The sequence below is a fragment of the Notamacropus eugenii genome, chromosome 2 (assembly GCF_028372415.1).
Source record: "Notamacropus eugenii isolate mMacEug1 chromosome 2, mMacEug1.pri_v2, whole genome shotgun sequence".
In the NCBI taxonomy this organism is placed as follows: Eukaryota; Metazoa; Chordata; class Mammalia; order Diprotodontia; family Macropodidae; genus Notamacropus; species Notamacropus eugenii.
Window position 1 is genome coordinate 314,937,385 of NC_092873.1, and position 15,074 is coordinate 314,952,458.

The following is a 15,074-nucleotide window of genomic DNA, read 5'->3' on the forward strand; positions in this document are numbered from 1 at the left end:
CTCTTCCATGGCCTGAGGCTATTGGGTGGGCTGGGACACAGAAGCCTTGATTTCTGTGTCTTTTCCTGATGGTAAGCGTTGTTCTTCCTCATCAGAAAGGAAGGGAGGAAATGCCTCTTCACCAAGAAAGTAGCCTTCAATAGTCTTATTTCTTTTCCCTTTTCTGGGCATTTTCCCAGCCAGTGACTTGACCTCTGAATATTCTCCTCACACCCACCTCGCCTCCTGATCCTCCCAGCCAGTGTTTGGGGTCTGAGATTCAAATGCTGCTTCCAGCCTTAGGGCTTTTGGTGGGGGCAGGGCTGCTATTCAGTATGAGATTAAGTTCAGATGCTGAGGTTGGGGCAGGGCCACCTCTCAGGCTCAGTTCCCTCAGGGGGTTTATGCACAGACCTTCCACAATGGATCCAGGCTCCTGCCTGGTTGGGGAGCCCTGGTCTGCCACCGCCCCTCAGCTTCTACCTTCCGGGGGGGCCTGAGTTATGGGGGCACCCCACTCCCCTCTCGACCCGCCAAAGAGACTCTCTCACCGACCCCTGTCACCTGTGGGTAGAGGGACTTGTGCGGCCGCTGAAGATCCCGTCCCTGAAGCCTGCTCGGATCTGTACCTCTCGGTGCCGCGGCTGTGGCAGGTCTGGGCTGGGCTCCGCGTCTGCAGTGCGACGGACCTTTTGCGAGAGGTTTGCAGGTCCCTCTGTGGGTGGAGGGACCCGCGTGGCTGCTGGAGATCCCGTCCCTGAAGCCCGCTCGGATCTTTTCCCCTCGGTGCCCAGCCGCGGCAGGGCTGCACTCAGCTCCCAGTCCCGGAGACCAGTCCGTGGCACAAAGGACCTTTTGTGAGAGGTTTGCAGGTCTCTCTGGAACAGAAATCTCCCTCGTTCCAATATTCCGTGGCCTCTGGATGCAGAATTCGCCATGAGTTACTTCCCTGTAGCCGTTCTATGGGTTGTGGGTTCGGAGCTATGTGTATGTGCGTCTTTCTACTCTGCCATCTTGGCTCCGCCCCCTAGACTTCCGGAAGAATGTCTTAAAAAGCAGAATTGCTCAAATGGAAAAGAAGCTAACTGAAAGTGCTTCAAAAACTTACTGAAGAAAATAATTTCTTAAAAATTAGAATGGAGCAAATGGAAGCTAAAGGCTTTAAGAGAATTCAAGAAACAAAACAAAACCAAAATAATGAAAAAAAGAAGACAATGTGAAACATCTCATTGGAAAAACAACTGACCTGGAAAACTGATCCAGGAGAGATCATTTAAAAATTATTGGGATACCAGAAATCCATGATAAAAGCAAGAACCTAGACATCATCTTTCAAGAAATTATCAAGGAAAACTGTCCTGATATTCTAGAACCAGAAGGTAAAATAGAAATTGAAAGAATCCATTGATCACCTCCTGAAAGAGATCCCCAAATGAAAACTCCCAGGAATATTATAGACAAATTTCAGAATCTCCAGGTCAAGGAGAAAATATTGCAATCAGCCACAAAGAAGCAATTCAAGTAATGTAAGACACAGCCAGTATAAGACAATATTTAGCAGCTTCTATATTAAAGAATCAGAGAGCTTGGAGTATGATATTCCAGAGAGCAAAGCAGCTAGGTATAACCAAGATTCACCTTCCCAGCAAAACTGAATATAATCCTTCAGGGGGAAAAATGGATGTTCAATGAGATAGAGGACTTCCAAAAATCCTTGATGAAGAGGCCAGAGTTGAATAAAAAATCTGACTTTGAAATATGAGACTCAAGGGAAGTATAGAAAGGTTAATAAGAAAGGGAAATCAGAAGGGACCTAATAAGGTTAAACTGCTTTACATTCCTACATGGGAAGATGATATTTATAACTCAAAAGAACTTTCTCATTATTATGTTAGTTAGAAGAAGACAGAAGGTATATGTGGGAACTGAATATGAAACAATGATAAATGCTAAAAAATACCATGAAGGGGTGAGAGAGGAATGTACTGAGAGAAAAAGAAAGGAAGACGTAAAATGGAGTAAATTACATCATATAAAAGAGGCAAGAAAAGAATTTTACAGTAGAGGAGAAGAAGGGGGAGGTAAGAGGGAGTGAGAGAACCTTACCATCATCAGAACTGGCACAAAGAAGGATTGACATACACAGGCAATTAGGTATAGAAATTTATCTTACCTTATGGGAAAGTAGGAAGAGAAGGGAATAAGAGAAGGGGAGTGGTGGTGATGGAAGGGAGGGCAGATTGGGGGAAGGAGTAATCAGAAGCAAAAAACTTTTGAGAAGGGACAGTGTGAAAGAAGAGAGAGAATAGAATAAGTGGGCAGAGGGGACAAAGATGGAGGGAAATACTGTTAGCTATAGTTACTGTGAAAAGAAATTTTGAAGCAAGTTTCTCTGATAAAGGCCTCATTTCTCAAACATATAGAGAACTGAGTCAAATTTATAAAAATAAGAGCCATTCTCCAACTGATGAATGATCAAAAGATATGATCAGTTTTCAGATGAAGTAATCAAAGCTATCTATAGCCATATGAAAAAAATATTCTAACTCATTATTCACTGAAGAAATGTAAATATCTATTAGACTGGTTAATAGAACAGAAAAGGTAAATGACAAATGTTGGAGGGGAGGTGGGAAAAACGAGACTTTAATGCATTGTTGGTGAACTGATTTAAGCATTTTGTAGAACAATTTGGAACTATGCTCAAAGGGCTATAAAACCATGCATAACCTTTGATTTAGCAATACTACTAGTATAGTCGTCTGTACCCCCAAAGAGATTAAAAAACAAAAAGGAAAATGACCCAGATGGACAAAAATATTTATAGCAGCTCTTTTCTAGGGGTAAAGAATTAGAAATTGAGGGGATACTGATCACTTGAGGAATGGCTGAACAAACTGTGGCATGTAATTATGATGAAATACTAATAGATTCTAAGAAATAATGAGTAGAATGTTCTCAGAAAAACCTGGGAAGATTTGCATGGGCTGATGCAAAGTGAAATGTACTGTACACAAAGTAACAGAAATATTGTTAGATGATCAGCTATGAATGACAGATATTCTGAGCAATACAATGATCCAAGAAAACTCTGAAGGATTTATGATGAAAAATGTTCTCCATCCCCAGAAAAAGAACTGATGGTGTCTGAATACATATTGAAACATACTTTTTTACTTTATTTTTCCTGAGAAATTTTTGTCTACATTTTTTTCTATGACTATTATAGATTTGCTTTGCATGACTACACATGTATAACCTATTTTGAAATGCTTTGCCTTCTCAATGAGGGGAGATGTAGAAGGAGGGAGGGAGAGAATTTGGAACTCAAAGTTTTAAAAACGAGTGTTAAAAATCGTTTTTACAAGTACATGGGGAAAAATAAATAAAATAAAAAAATAAAAGGTTATGGGACTATAGTAACTGCAGAGGTAGGTGGTGTTATTACCAAAAAGTCTTTTTTGTAACCTGCTTATTAGGGAACTTACCTGTTTGGAGAGGAGCTCTTTGCAAAGCTGGTATAAGGTAATGAACTTTTTGGCCAATAAGCGTGCCTCAATGAATCCTTCAGCCACTAGCATGATTTCACAGATCATCTCAAAATCTGGTACCACCATAGCACAAGGCCTAAGTACATACAGAGAGGAAATGAGCCAGTTTTAGAGTTAAAACAAGACAAAATGTCTTAAATTGTAACAGGAAGAGTTGAGGTTAGTTATAAAGAATAATTTTGTGATAAAGCAGGGTGCAGTAACTGGAAGGGATAGTATCTCTTTCTCTCTGAATATTTGAATAATAGAAGATTCTTTATATATCCTTCTTACTTTCAGTCATAATTGTCTATGACAATTTATTGGAACAAGTTGTCCAAACCTTTCATTTTCTGAATTCCTTATGCATGGTAGGCACCATATGAATGATACTCAAGAACTATTCCTTTTTTGACCTTTTTACAAAGGGAAATGACTAGAAATGTAGTTGGCCATGTTCCCTATTAACTACATAAAAGAACTCAATTTCTTTTTTCTCTGGATACAAAGAATCTGAGGTCTAATTAAAGCTGACTTTGAATCCTATAATAGACTGTAGGTAAAATCATGCTTTTAATGAATATAATTGCATTTTACTACATCTGGTTCTATGTAACAAATTTGTTACACAATGGAATTCTGAGGTATTAAACAGTATCCCTCTCATCGCTTCTCATCTTTGGAAGTCCATTTCATTTCTCTGTATACCTCTAATCTACCACCAGTGTTATATAGTACATACAAAGTTTCATTTATACCTTTCTAGAGAAAGCTCTTGATGGTGGTAAATAAATTGATAAGTAATTTCTATCTATTCTGTCTGTTGACCATGGGAAACAGAGATCAGTACATGTTATCATCTGTTGTCATTTTTGGCTTCCCTGCCAAAGATGGCTTTGGGTGGGAGGTTTGGGAGGAGGAGACGAATACCAACAATCTATCCACGGATCCTCCCTCTAGTCTAGCCCATGAACACTTGAAATACCATTAAGACAAAGACCTAACTTTTTTCTCCTTTCACATTCCAGGAGAACACCAAAACAAGAACATGATTAGTTGCTGTGGCTGCACAATTGACCATGTCAGTACATGCTGTTGACTGGTTGTTCATGAACAAATTGTTAGGTACTCCTGACCTAATCCAATCTCCTTATTTTAGAAATAAAACAGTGTCACAAAAGTGAAATGATATTCAAATTCATGCAACTAGTTAGTGGCAGAATGGGGACTAGAAACTAGATCTTCTGATTCCCAGTACAGTACTTTTAATATACTAACATGCTTATTTTAGAGACACAGTATGAAGCTGGAGAGAAAGACCTGACCTCAGAGCCAGGATGACTTGACATACTGATTATGTGACTCCCAACAACTCATCAAACCTAATGTTTTAGGCAGCTCTCTAAGTTGATGGACTTAGAGAACCACTGATGGACTTCTCAGAACTTATTTTTTCCCCTAAATTTCTACTTAGTTTTTCTTATTTGTGTTCTTACTCTGCTGAGCCTTCAAGAAACCAGAGTTAAATGTTTATTAGCTCTGAGTGCTAGGTCTTATTTCTTTTTAAGAAATATTTACTAAGTGCTCACTTACACCAGGTCTTTTCCTGATACTCAAGGCTCTCTATAAACTAGCTCCAGCCTACTATTCCAGCCTTATTTCACACTATTGTACTTTGGATTCTCCATAATCTAAAAACCAAACCACCACAACAACTGGGCAGCTTGCAATTTCTTGACTGTGTTCTCCCTTTTCCACTTCTGTGATTTTGTGCACATTGTTCTCCAATCCTGGAACAGATCTGTGCTCTTTCTCTTTTTCTAACTTGACATCCTCCCACTTTTTAGGACTCAAATGAGATAGTACTTCCTTCATATACCATCACTGACTTCTACAGCTAAAAGTCATCTCTCTATATTAGAATCACTCAGGCTATGCTAACCTTTGCATTTCACATTACAGCTTTTATCATTTTAAAATTATATTAAAGCTATTTAATATCCTTCAAATCTTCATTTCTATAGCTTTGGTGGCTAACACACATTAAAGACTAGGGTTCTGTGTAAAAGGTAGGAGAATATCATAAAGTTCCGGTACTCCAGGAGTTTAACTTTTAGGGGTCAAGGTATAAGTATAAGATATACGTATAATATATAAGTACAAATAACTATGAAACAATATAGAATAGCAACAGTGGAATAAAAGAGGTAGAAAGTGCTATGATATTTAAACGGGATGAAAGATTTCTTCTTAGTGGAATAATCGGAGAAGACATCACGAAGTGGAATTTGAAGGATTGGCAGGAATTGAACCTGTGGAACAAGTGGCAAGAAAAAACATTCTAGATCGAGATGTGGAGATGAGACAATAGGTTGTATTCAGGGAAGGACAAATGATACAATATAAATGGAATGAAAGGTACTGAAGCAGAATAGTAGGAAATAAGACTGAAAAGGTCAGCTGGAACTACATTGCAGTGGCTCTTGTATCAGGGCAAGTAGCGCAGTGTTTGAGGCAGCTGAGAAACCATCGAACATTTGAAGCAGAGGCTGAAGTAAGATACTAATATAATCATGATAGTGTATCATACATGCTTCTCCTCAAAGATAGTCAGAACTTATATTTACTATAAAATGTAGCTGCCCCCTCAAAAATTACAAACTGTACCTGAAGAGAGCCTTGAGGTTCTCTGGAAGTTCGGTACGGCCAGCATAGCCTGGGTTCATAGTGATGAAGATTCCCACTGAGGGATTCAGTCTAATCTCCTCCCCAAGGAAGTTGAAATACACTTTCTTATCCCTGATTGCATCTTGGATACTTTTTACCTGGTGGAAAAAAATCAACATTTTATAATCAATGCAATGGATTACTGTAGTCAGGATGGATCAGTTACCATTCTGTCAGTAGAATGTGTCCCTTCCATTATGATTATTTTCTCTCAGACTTCAGAATTTGATTGACCCAGAAAAATGTGCCCCAACACCTTCAATACATACATATATACATGCACATATGTATACATGCACGTATGCATGCACTCATCTATATATTTAGTGTGAGTTGTAGCATTATGTAGTAAAAAAAAAAAATTCTAGATTTAAAGTGAAGTAAGGATATGGCTTTAAATCTCAGTGGTGTTATTTATTACCTAGATGACCTGGGGCAGTTTACTTAATCTCTCTGGGTCTCAATTTTGTCACCTCTAAAATTAGGGAATTGAACCAGATAATGTCTAAGGCCTTTCTAGCTCTAAATCAGTGGTTCTGTGTGTGACAAATGTAGTGTAACAACCTATTCCATTTGGGTAGACCTTATATGCTTCTTTCTGAATCCTGGGTTAATTCTATATGGCTACCACCTAAGTCCTTCCTTCTTTCCTTCCTTCCTTCCTTCCTTCCTTCCTTCCTTCCTTCCTTCCTTCCTTCCTTCCTTCCTTCCTTCCTTCCTTCCTTCCTTCCTTCCTTCCTTCCTTCCTTCCTTCCTTCCTTCCTTCCTTCCCTGGAAATACACCAGACACTCAAAAGTCTGATCCTAAATACCAACCTACACAGAAACTCTTTTTCTGACCCGAACCAGCATTCACCTCTCTTTGGACAGGCTGGGGACCATTCTGCTCCCAGGAATTCACCATATTAGTGTCAAACTTGATGTGGTGACACAATCAGCTTTAGTCCTACTGCAGTTTAGAATTCATGAACTCAAGCAATCCACCCACCTCTCTAGCAAGGAGGAATACAGGTATGTGCCATTACGTAGGCTGCCAGTCAATTTCCTGCTTTTTTATTTAGGCTCCCAACTATAAAATATGTATAGCACTTGTCTTGCTAGGAAGTATATTTAAAGTTTACAAATTGCTCTGAAACTGAGAGTTGAGGTAAATGTCAACTATCCTTTCTGATATGCAGCCTGACTCAGCATTCCCTTCTGCTACAAAGGATCTGCAAAACAAAGCAGTCAGCAAAAATGTACCTGTAGAGGAGAAAAGATATCTGTATTTCTGTGTAAAATTCTATAGGAGATGCTTTATGAAGAATCAGAGCAAGTCTGAAAGTGCAATTAACTCATAAATGTTAGCACTTAATAGAGGTGTACATAATTATAGATTACATAAAACAACAGATTATTTGCCTAAATTTTCTTCATTACCACAAGAGCATCTGAGTCCAAAAATTAAATAAGTGATTCAATGGCATGTGAGCTAGGGAGCTGGGAGAAAGTACTAAGTGCTGTGAGCATCTTGTTAAGACCTAGGGGGCAAGCATGTGGTTTGGGTATACAAGAAGCTAAACTGTGATGCTGCTCAGGTATAGGTGAGGACACTGCCAGGTACAACTTGGTATTTAAGGCTTACAGATATTTTCCTCATTGCTTAGAGAGTACAATTTTTGGGAGTTTTAAACCTTTGAGAAAGTGATAGAAGTATTATTTTAAAATTTGTGGAAATGTTATCATCTCTAGGGGGAAGCAAAAAACGGAAATTTACACTATAACCTTTTTATGGATTTAAAAGAAATAGCAAGTTTTATATGAGACTTGCAGTTTCATGTAACATCTCTCAGGGGGCAGCTAGTTGGCACAGTGGATACAGTACTGAGCATAGTCAAGGAAGTTGTCAAAGAAGACTATGAGTTCAAAGACACTTACTAGTTATGTGACACTGGGCAAATCATTTAACCCTGGAGGTTGAATTGGAGTGAGGAGAGATTCAAGGCAGGTTAACCTACAAGCAGGCTACTGCAATAATCAAAGCATAAAGTGATAAGGGTCTGTGCTAGAGTGGTGGCACTGTCAGAGGAAAGAAGGGAGTATATTTGAGAGATTTTATTCAGTCTTTTCAGTTACGTCTGACTCTTTGTGGCTCCTTTTATGTTTTTCCTGGCAAAAATATCTGGAGGGGTTTGTCATTTCCCTCTCCAGCTCATTTTACAGATGAAGAAACTGAGGCAAACAGGGTTAAGTGACTTGCCCAGGGTTACACATAGAATAAGTTTTTGAGGCTGAATTTGAAATCAGGTCTTCCTGACTCAAGGTCCAGTGCTCTATACACTACACCATTTAGACTTATTTATGTTTCAACTAAAATCCTGCCTTCTACAGGAAGCCTTCCCCAATCCCTGAGTTCCAGTGCTTTCCCTCTGTTATTTCATATTTCTTATATGTAGCTTACTCTGTATATATTTGTCTCCATGTTGTCTCCTCCTTTAGACTGTAAGTTACTTGAAGCAGGGGCTATCTTTTGCTTCTGTTTTATCCCCAGCATTTAGCAAGGTGCTTGGGCCATAGTAGGTACTTAATAAATGTTTATTGATTGGTCTGTTTCCTTTCCTAAATCTCCCCCACCTCCAAGTGTTTCTATATCTGATCTTTTGACTCTTTGTTTCTTCCTCATACCTCAAATCCAATCAGTTCTCTTATTTATTGTATCTCTTACTTATTACAGACTTATTTATTATTCTTCCAAAACATCTCCCTCATATATGTCCCCTCTTCTCTACTCCAGCTGCCATCCTAGTTGAATCCCTTTTTATCTTTATCTTGGACTATTATGGTAGTCTGCTAACTGGTTACCTTGTTTTTAGGCTCTCTACTTTCTATTCCATCATATGAATAATAAAATACTCTCTCTAATTCACGGGTATGATGATATAATTCCCCTGCTCAAAAATCATCAGAGGTTTCTATTGTTTATAGATACAAGACTAACTTCTTAGGCTGGCGTTCACAATCTCATTCCCATCTGTCTTTTTATAATTGTTTCACATTACTTTCCTCTCTGCATTCTATTTTAGCAATATGTGACATTTCCCACATCTGTGAATTCCCTAAAATGAACTTTCTTTTACCCCCACCTTTTGGAATATTTCAATTCAAAACTTCGTTCAGACAATCAGCCTTCTCACATCCCTCCAGATGTGTGAGTTTTCTCCTCAAATTTTCTTAGAGCATATTTTCTAGAGCTCTCCTTTGTTCCCAACATATTTTTTTTTTAAAGGAGGAAAGTTAGTATAGACTAGAGGGAAACAAAGAGAAGAGGAAGAAAAAGGAAAAGAAGACAATGTTGACTTAAAGAATACTTAGCAGTTGATAAAGTTTTTAAATAAACATATTTTCTATCAGTGTTCATCTTTCCACATGGGTTTTGGGTGTTGGGGCATCCACTTATAACATCTGTTAGAACCCGGTTAAAATCAGGGAAAAGTGCCCAAGCTGAGAAGATACAGTGACAAGCCAAGACCAAACTAGTCAGGCAGGGATACAAATCCTAGCAGGATACAAACTACCTGACTGGTACTCTTCTCTGATCCCTGCTTTATCAGGCCTATCTCTTCCATAACAACTCTTTGCTTCCTTCAAGACTCAGCTCAGTGTCCACCTTCTGCCTGACTGACCTTATTCCGCAAAGAGGTTTTCCATCATCTGATTTCTATAACAATTTAGAGTGTTTCCATCAGATAATTTCTGTATCACATATTTGATTGGCTATTCCCTTTCTCTGTTGTCTAGTTGCTTCATCATTTACTCATGATCTTTTCAAGTGACTATAAGGTAGCATGCATAGCAGAAAGAGCTGAGCTCAGAATCAGGAGTCCTGGGTTCATATTGAGTGGGATAGGTTTAGTGAAGACTTCTCAGATTGTAGTTATTCTCCCAGGGGTGAGGTAAGACTGAGAGGCTCAAGGTTACTGTATTTTTAGAACAGAATAATTCCATATAAGGATATAAAACTGTGTAGTACATTAGGGTCTCAATGATTGGATAAAGTTTACCTAATTCTTCAATGTCTTCATTTCAAAAGGGATTGGTTAGATTTCATGTCTAGAATGTAAGATCATATTCTCAGCTAATGAGAATAATGGTCAGTGGGGGGGGGGGGGGAGGGACTTGCGTTAGAGTCTGTATAAATCACTGCCTTTTCTTTGTCTTCGGCTTTCCTACTCCAGGTGAACTGCTGTAGGATTGTCCAGATTCTCGAGAATTGAATAAATCTCTTTTCTGTCATCACTTTGAGAGGCCTCTGAGTAATTGATTTATGTAGGGACCTGAGCCATCCCACACAATATTTTGACATTATACTTATTAGCTGTGTTACATTGAGCAAGAATCCTAATATCCTTGAGTTTCAGTTTCCTTCTCTGTAAAATTACCTGTACCCATAGGGCTGCTATAAAGCACAAAGTGTTACATAAATGTGAGTTGTTATTGTCATCTTCTAAGTGTTGAAGTATATTCATGTTACTATAAGGAAATTGCTTTTTAAAGGTAAAGCACCATATAAATATGAGTTATAATTATTTTTATTATCTTCAATGGTAGGGGCTATGTCTTCTACTTTTATATCCTCCATAATGCCTTGGATAGCTTTTGATATACCAAATATTAATAAAAGTTGTTTATTTTAATTGGATTGAAGTGAGAATGAGTGTCCACTTCTTAGCCAGACAGAGAGCTGAGTGACCCTGTTGGCAACTGTCACTGAAACAAGTTGGGTACTCTTGAAGGCAAGAAGTTAGGAAAGAAGGAGAAAGCTGAGGAGGGCTTGCAAGAAATAAAAGAATATGAATCCATTGCTTCCTCTTCCTCCTCTCTCACTCACTTGGACACTTTGCAACCTGGATTCTGATTCTTATCACTCAACCCAAGCTCCTCTGATCTCTTAATTTGTGAAATACAGTGACCTTTTTCAGTCATCATCCTTTTTGACTTCTTTGCAGCACTTGTAGCTATTTATTATTCATTCCTCCTATATATTCTCTCCTCTCTGTGTTTGTGTAACATTGATCCCCCTGCTTCTCTTCCTCTCTGTCTGGTCGCTTTTTGTCAGTCTCTTATGTTGAATCAACGTCCATGTCTCACTCTCAAAGTGTAACTCAGAGGTCTTTCCTGGATCTTCATCTCTGTCCCTCTGGATACCTTCTCTTTTGCTTATCTCATTAGCTTCCATGGGGTCAGATATCATCTTTACCCAAAGATCTACAGATTGATTCAGCCATAGACTCCCTCTTTAGCTCTGTATCACCAGGTACCTATTGGACATTTTTAACCGGAAGCCCTGTCTTGCTCAGAAAACTCCTGTGCCTCTGGAATAAAATGCAAACATTTTTTCTGTCCTTCCTTCTGTCATTCCTTTACAAAATTTATTATAAAATACTTCCCCTCATGCACTCCATATTCCAGCCAATCTACCTACAATACTTGCTATTTTTATGTGGTGCAGTGAACAGAGCAATGGGTATAGAGTCATGAATGGGGACAGATTTAGTGAAGACTCCTCAGGGGTATGAGACACCTCCCTAGAGTAGAAGACACCTTAGGCCCAGGTTTTGATTCCTGCAGGGTTAGATGATTTCCATATAAGGCTATACAGTGCATTAGGATTGGCTACGATTCACTAACTCCTCAATACCTAATTTGCATATGCCCACAAAGTCTGCAGTCCTCACTCTGGTCTGCCTGATTTGCATAAGTTCTCAATGCCCAGTTTGCATGAGTGTCAATGCTTCATTTGCATATGTTTTCAATGCCTAATTTGCATATGACGACATGTATTTTCACGGGCTTTGTAATGTTTGGGGAGTGGGAAATTTGAACCAAGTTCCAAAAGGGATTGGTTAGATTTCACGCCTAGAATGTAAGACCATGCTTCTCAGACAATGAGAATAATGGTCAGCGGTGGGAGGGGGATTTCCACATCAGGGTCTATATAAATTGCCACTCTGCATAAAGGGGATTTTCAGTTTTTACTTTGAGACACCTCTGAGCAGTCAATTTGAGTAAGGGGGGGGGGGGGGCATGCTATGGCACACAGTCAGAAAGTCCTGAGTTTAAATCCTGTCTCTGACACTTGCTAGTTATGTGGCCCTGGGCAAGTCATTTACCCTCTCTCTGTTTCACTTTCCTCATCTGTAAAATGGAGATCATTATAGCGTCTACCTCCCCAGGGTTGTTGTGAATATAGAAATGAAGTAATATTTATAAAATAATTTATAGAACACTATATAAATGATAGTTATCATTATTGTTATTTCTCTCTATATCTTTGCATGGGTTGTCTCTCATATCTGAAATGTATTCCTTTCTCATCTCCACCCTTTAGAATCCTTTGTTTCCTTCAAAGCTCAATTAGATCAATTTCTGGGCACACAAACTACAGAATGTAGTAATATTAAGCACTTGGGCTTCTAAGCTCAAAAAGCTCTTAGTCTAAATGGAATGTCTATTTATAAAGAAGCTTAGGCTAGCACAGGTTGTCCCATTTCCTACACGAATCTTTTCATATAATTTTCCCAGCTGTTATTGCTTCCTTCCATAACCTTTTCTTGCATTTATTTTGCATATATGTTATTAGTTATACACGCTCTTGTTTTACCCAAGAGTATATTCATTGACAGCAAAAGTTGTTTTAGTTTGTCTTTGTATCCACAGTAAGCTGTGTATAGTAGAAAATTAATAAATGCTTGTTAATTGAATATAGAAATGAGGAAGTTATTTAATGCAGTATATTTTCAATAGGATAAAAGAGAAAAACTACAGATGAGAGGGTAGTCATATTAGAAATGTAAAAAAATACTATTACTGCAAATTGTTGGAATTTGCAAGTCTTCCTGTGCTCCATATAAGCCCATGCACCAGAATAATGGCACGTGTGGCTGAAAGTAAATTATTCATTAAAATTTTTTTGAATCCTCCACCAATTTTATAATCTTAGTATCTAACTTTAAACCAAACTAAGTATGCTAGATTTAATCTATTTTACTGGAGAGCTGTTCAGCTTCCAAGAGTGAATTTGGGAGACTGTCAAAAGCCTTTTACAGAAGCACCAATTCACTTGTAAATGTTTAACTTTGTAGTGGCATAGTCTCCTTTGAATTGTAGATTCACAACCTGGGTTGTGGAAAGTATGACACTGAGATAATTCTTTGAAAAGGACATATCTTACTTTAATACCTCATCATAATTCTAATAACTGACATTTTGATAGCATTTTAAGGCTAAAAACATTTGATATACCTTATTAGAAAGGCTGTGTAGTGTAATGGATGGGGGGGGGGGGGGAAGACCCAAATTAAAATCCTACTTTAGAGCCTTAAGTACCTTTGTGATCACAGGCAAGTTATTTAATACTGAAAATACCCATTTCCTCATCTTCCAAACATGGATCATGATAATAATGATACTTGTAGGATTTCTATAGCACTTTAAGGTTTAAAAAGTTCCTTATAAATATTATCTCATTTTATCCTCACAACAATTTTGGGAAAATGGGTGCTTTTAATATCCCCATTTTACAGATGAGATGGGGCAATGGAAGCACAGAGATTAAGTGATTTGCCTAGAATCACATAGCTAGTGACCGAGACTGGATCTGAACACAATTCTTCCTGATATCAAGTCTAAAAGTCTATACACTGTCCCACATAGCTGCCACTTATTTATACCATCTACTTCATAGGAATTGTGTAAAGACAACACATTGAAAATCTTAAAGTCCTATATAAATGTGAAATATTGGTATTATTTCTTTTCATTTTCAAAACAGAGCTGTAAACTAGGTAATTATAAGGAAACGGAGGCACAGTTAGTCAATTAACAATTTGTCTAAGGTGACATGACTGTTAGGCGACAGAAATGGATTTAAACCTAAATTTCCTGATGTTAAGCACAATACATTTTCCATTGTACCCTATTGCTTTTCATTAAGACTATAGAAATTCAGTTAGTCCTTTAAGGTCTGATTCTAATGCCACCTCTACTACTACTCTGTTGCCTTTTGTAATTCTTCTCTAGCCTTTATCCCAGACATTAAAGACACTTTTTCCTAAACCATACATAGGACACATCCCAGAAGTATTTATCACAAATTACTTTGTATTCTAAGGGTTGCATGCCTGCGTGTCTGTGTGTGTGTGTCTATCCTCTGTCAGATTATAAACTCTATGAAGGCAGTGACTGCATCTGATCTAAACTTTGTGTCTCCCCTATAGCCTTGATGTGTGTTCTCTATAAACACTATCTGCTTTATAAATGTACGTTGAACAGAATCAAAATCACAATATACACCATGTCTATCATAACATACAGAAAAAACAATAATGGTCCCAGAGAACATTCTTGGTAAAAACCAAAAACCATCAACATAACATTTTAAGAAGACATGTCTGTTGAACTGAAATGAATTTTCCATTATAATTATTTGTGTATGAGTTGTAATCTACCAGATTATGAACTCCTTGAGGACAAAGACTATGATTTACTTAACCTTCATAACTCCTTTAGCCCCAAGCATAATCTTCTGCACACAGAATGTGCTTAATAAATGCTTTTTGAAGATGAAGTTAGGAAACCTAGGTTAAATCCTTATTAGTGGTGTGATCTTTATTAGCCCTATGACTGTTGGTTAGTTAACAAATCTCTGTATACTACAATTTTCTCACTTCTAAAACAGAGGCTCCATTATGCACCTTATTGACTTGTCATGAAGACAATGGATCTTAAATTGCAAAATGCCATATAGATGTCAAATAAATGAATTATAGTAAGGAAGGATAAGGAGACATGACATGCTTA

At 38.0% G+C, this 15,074-nt stretch overlaps 1 protein-coding gene across 1 annotated transcript in view; it reads right to left on the reverse strand.

Annotated features, from left to right (window-relative positions):
• DNAH9 (dynein axonemal heavy chain 9) overlaps nt 1–15,074 on the reverse strand; it is a 459,447-nt gene that overhangs the window by 283,892 nt on the left and 160,481 nt on the right. The window contains exons 29-30 of the mRNA XM_072645065.1: nt 6,177–6,334; nt 3,468–3,606 (exon numbers count right to left, since the gene is read on the reverse strand). Of these exons, the coding sequence (XP_072501166.1) occupies nt 3,468–3,606; nt 6,177–6,334 (297 nt within the window). The remainder of the gene's footprint in view (nt 1–3,467; nt 3,607–6,176; nt 6,335–15,074) is intronic.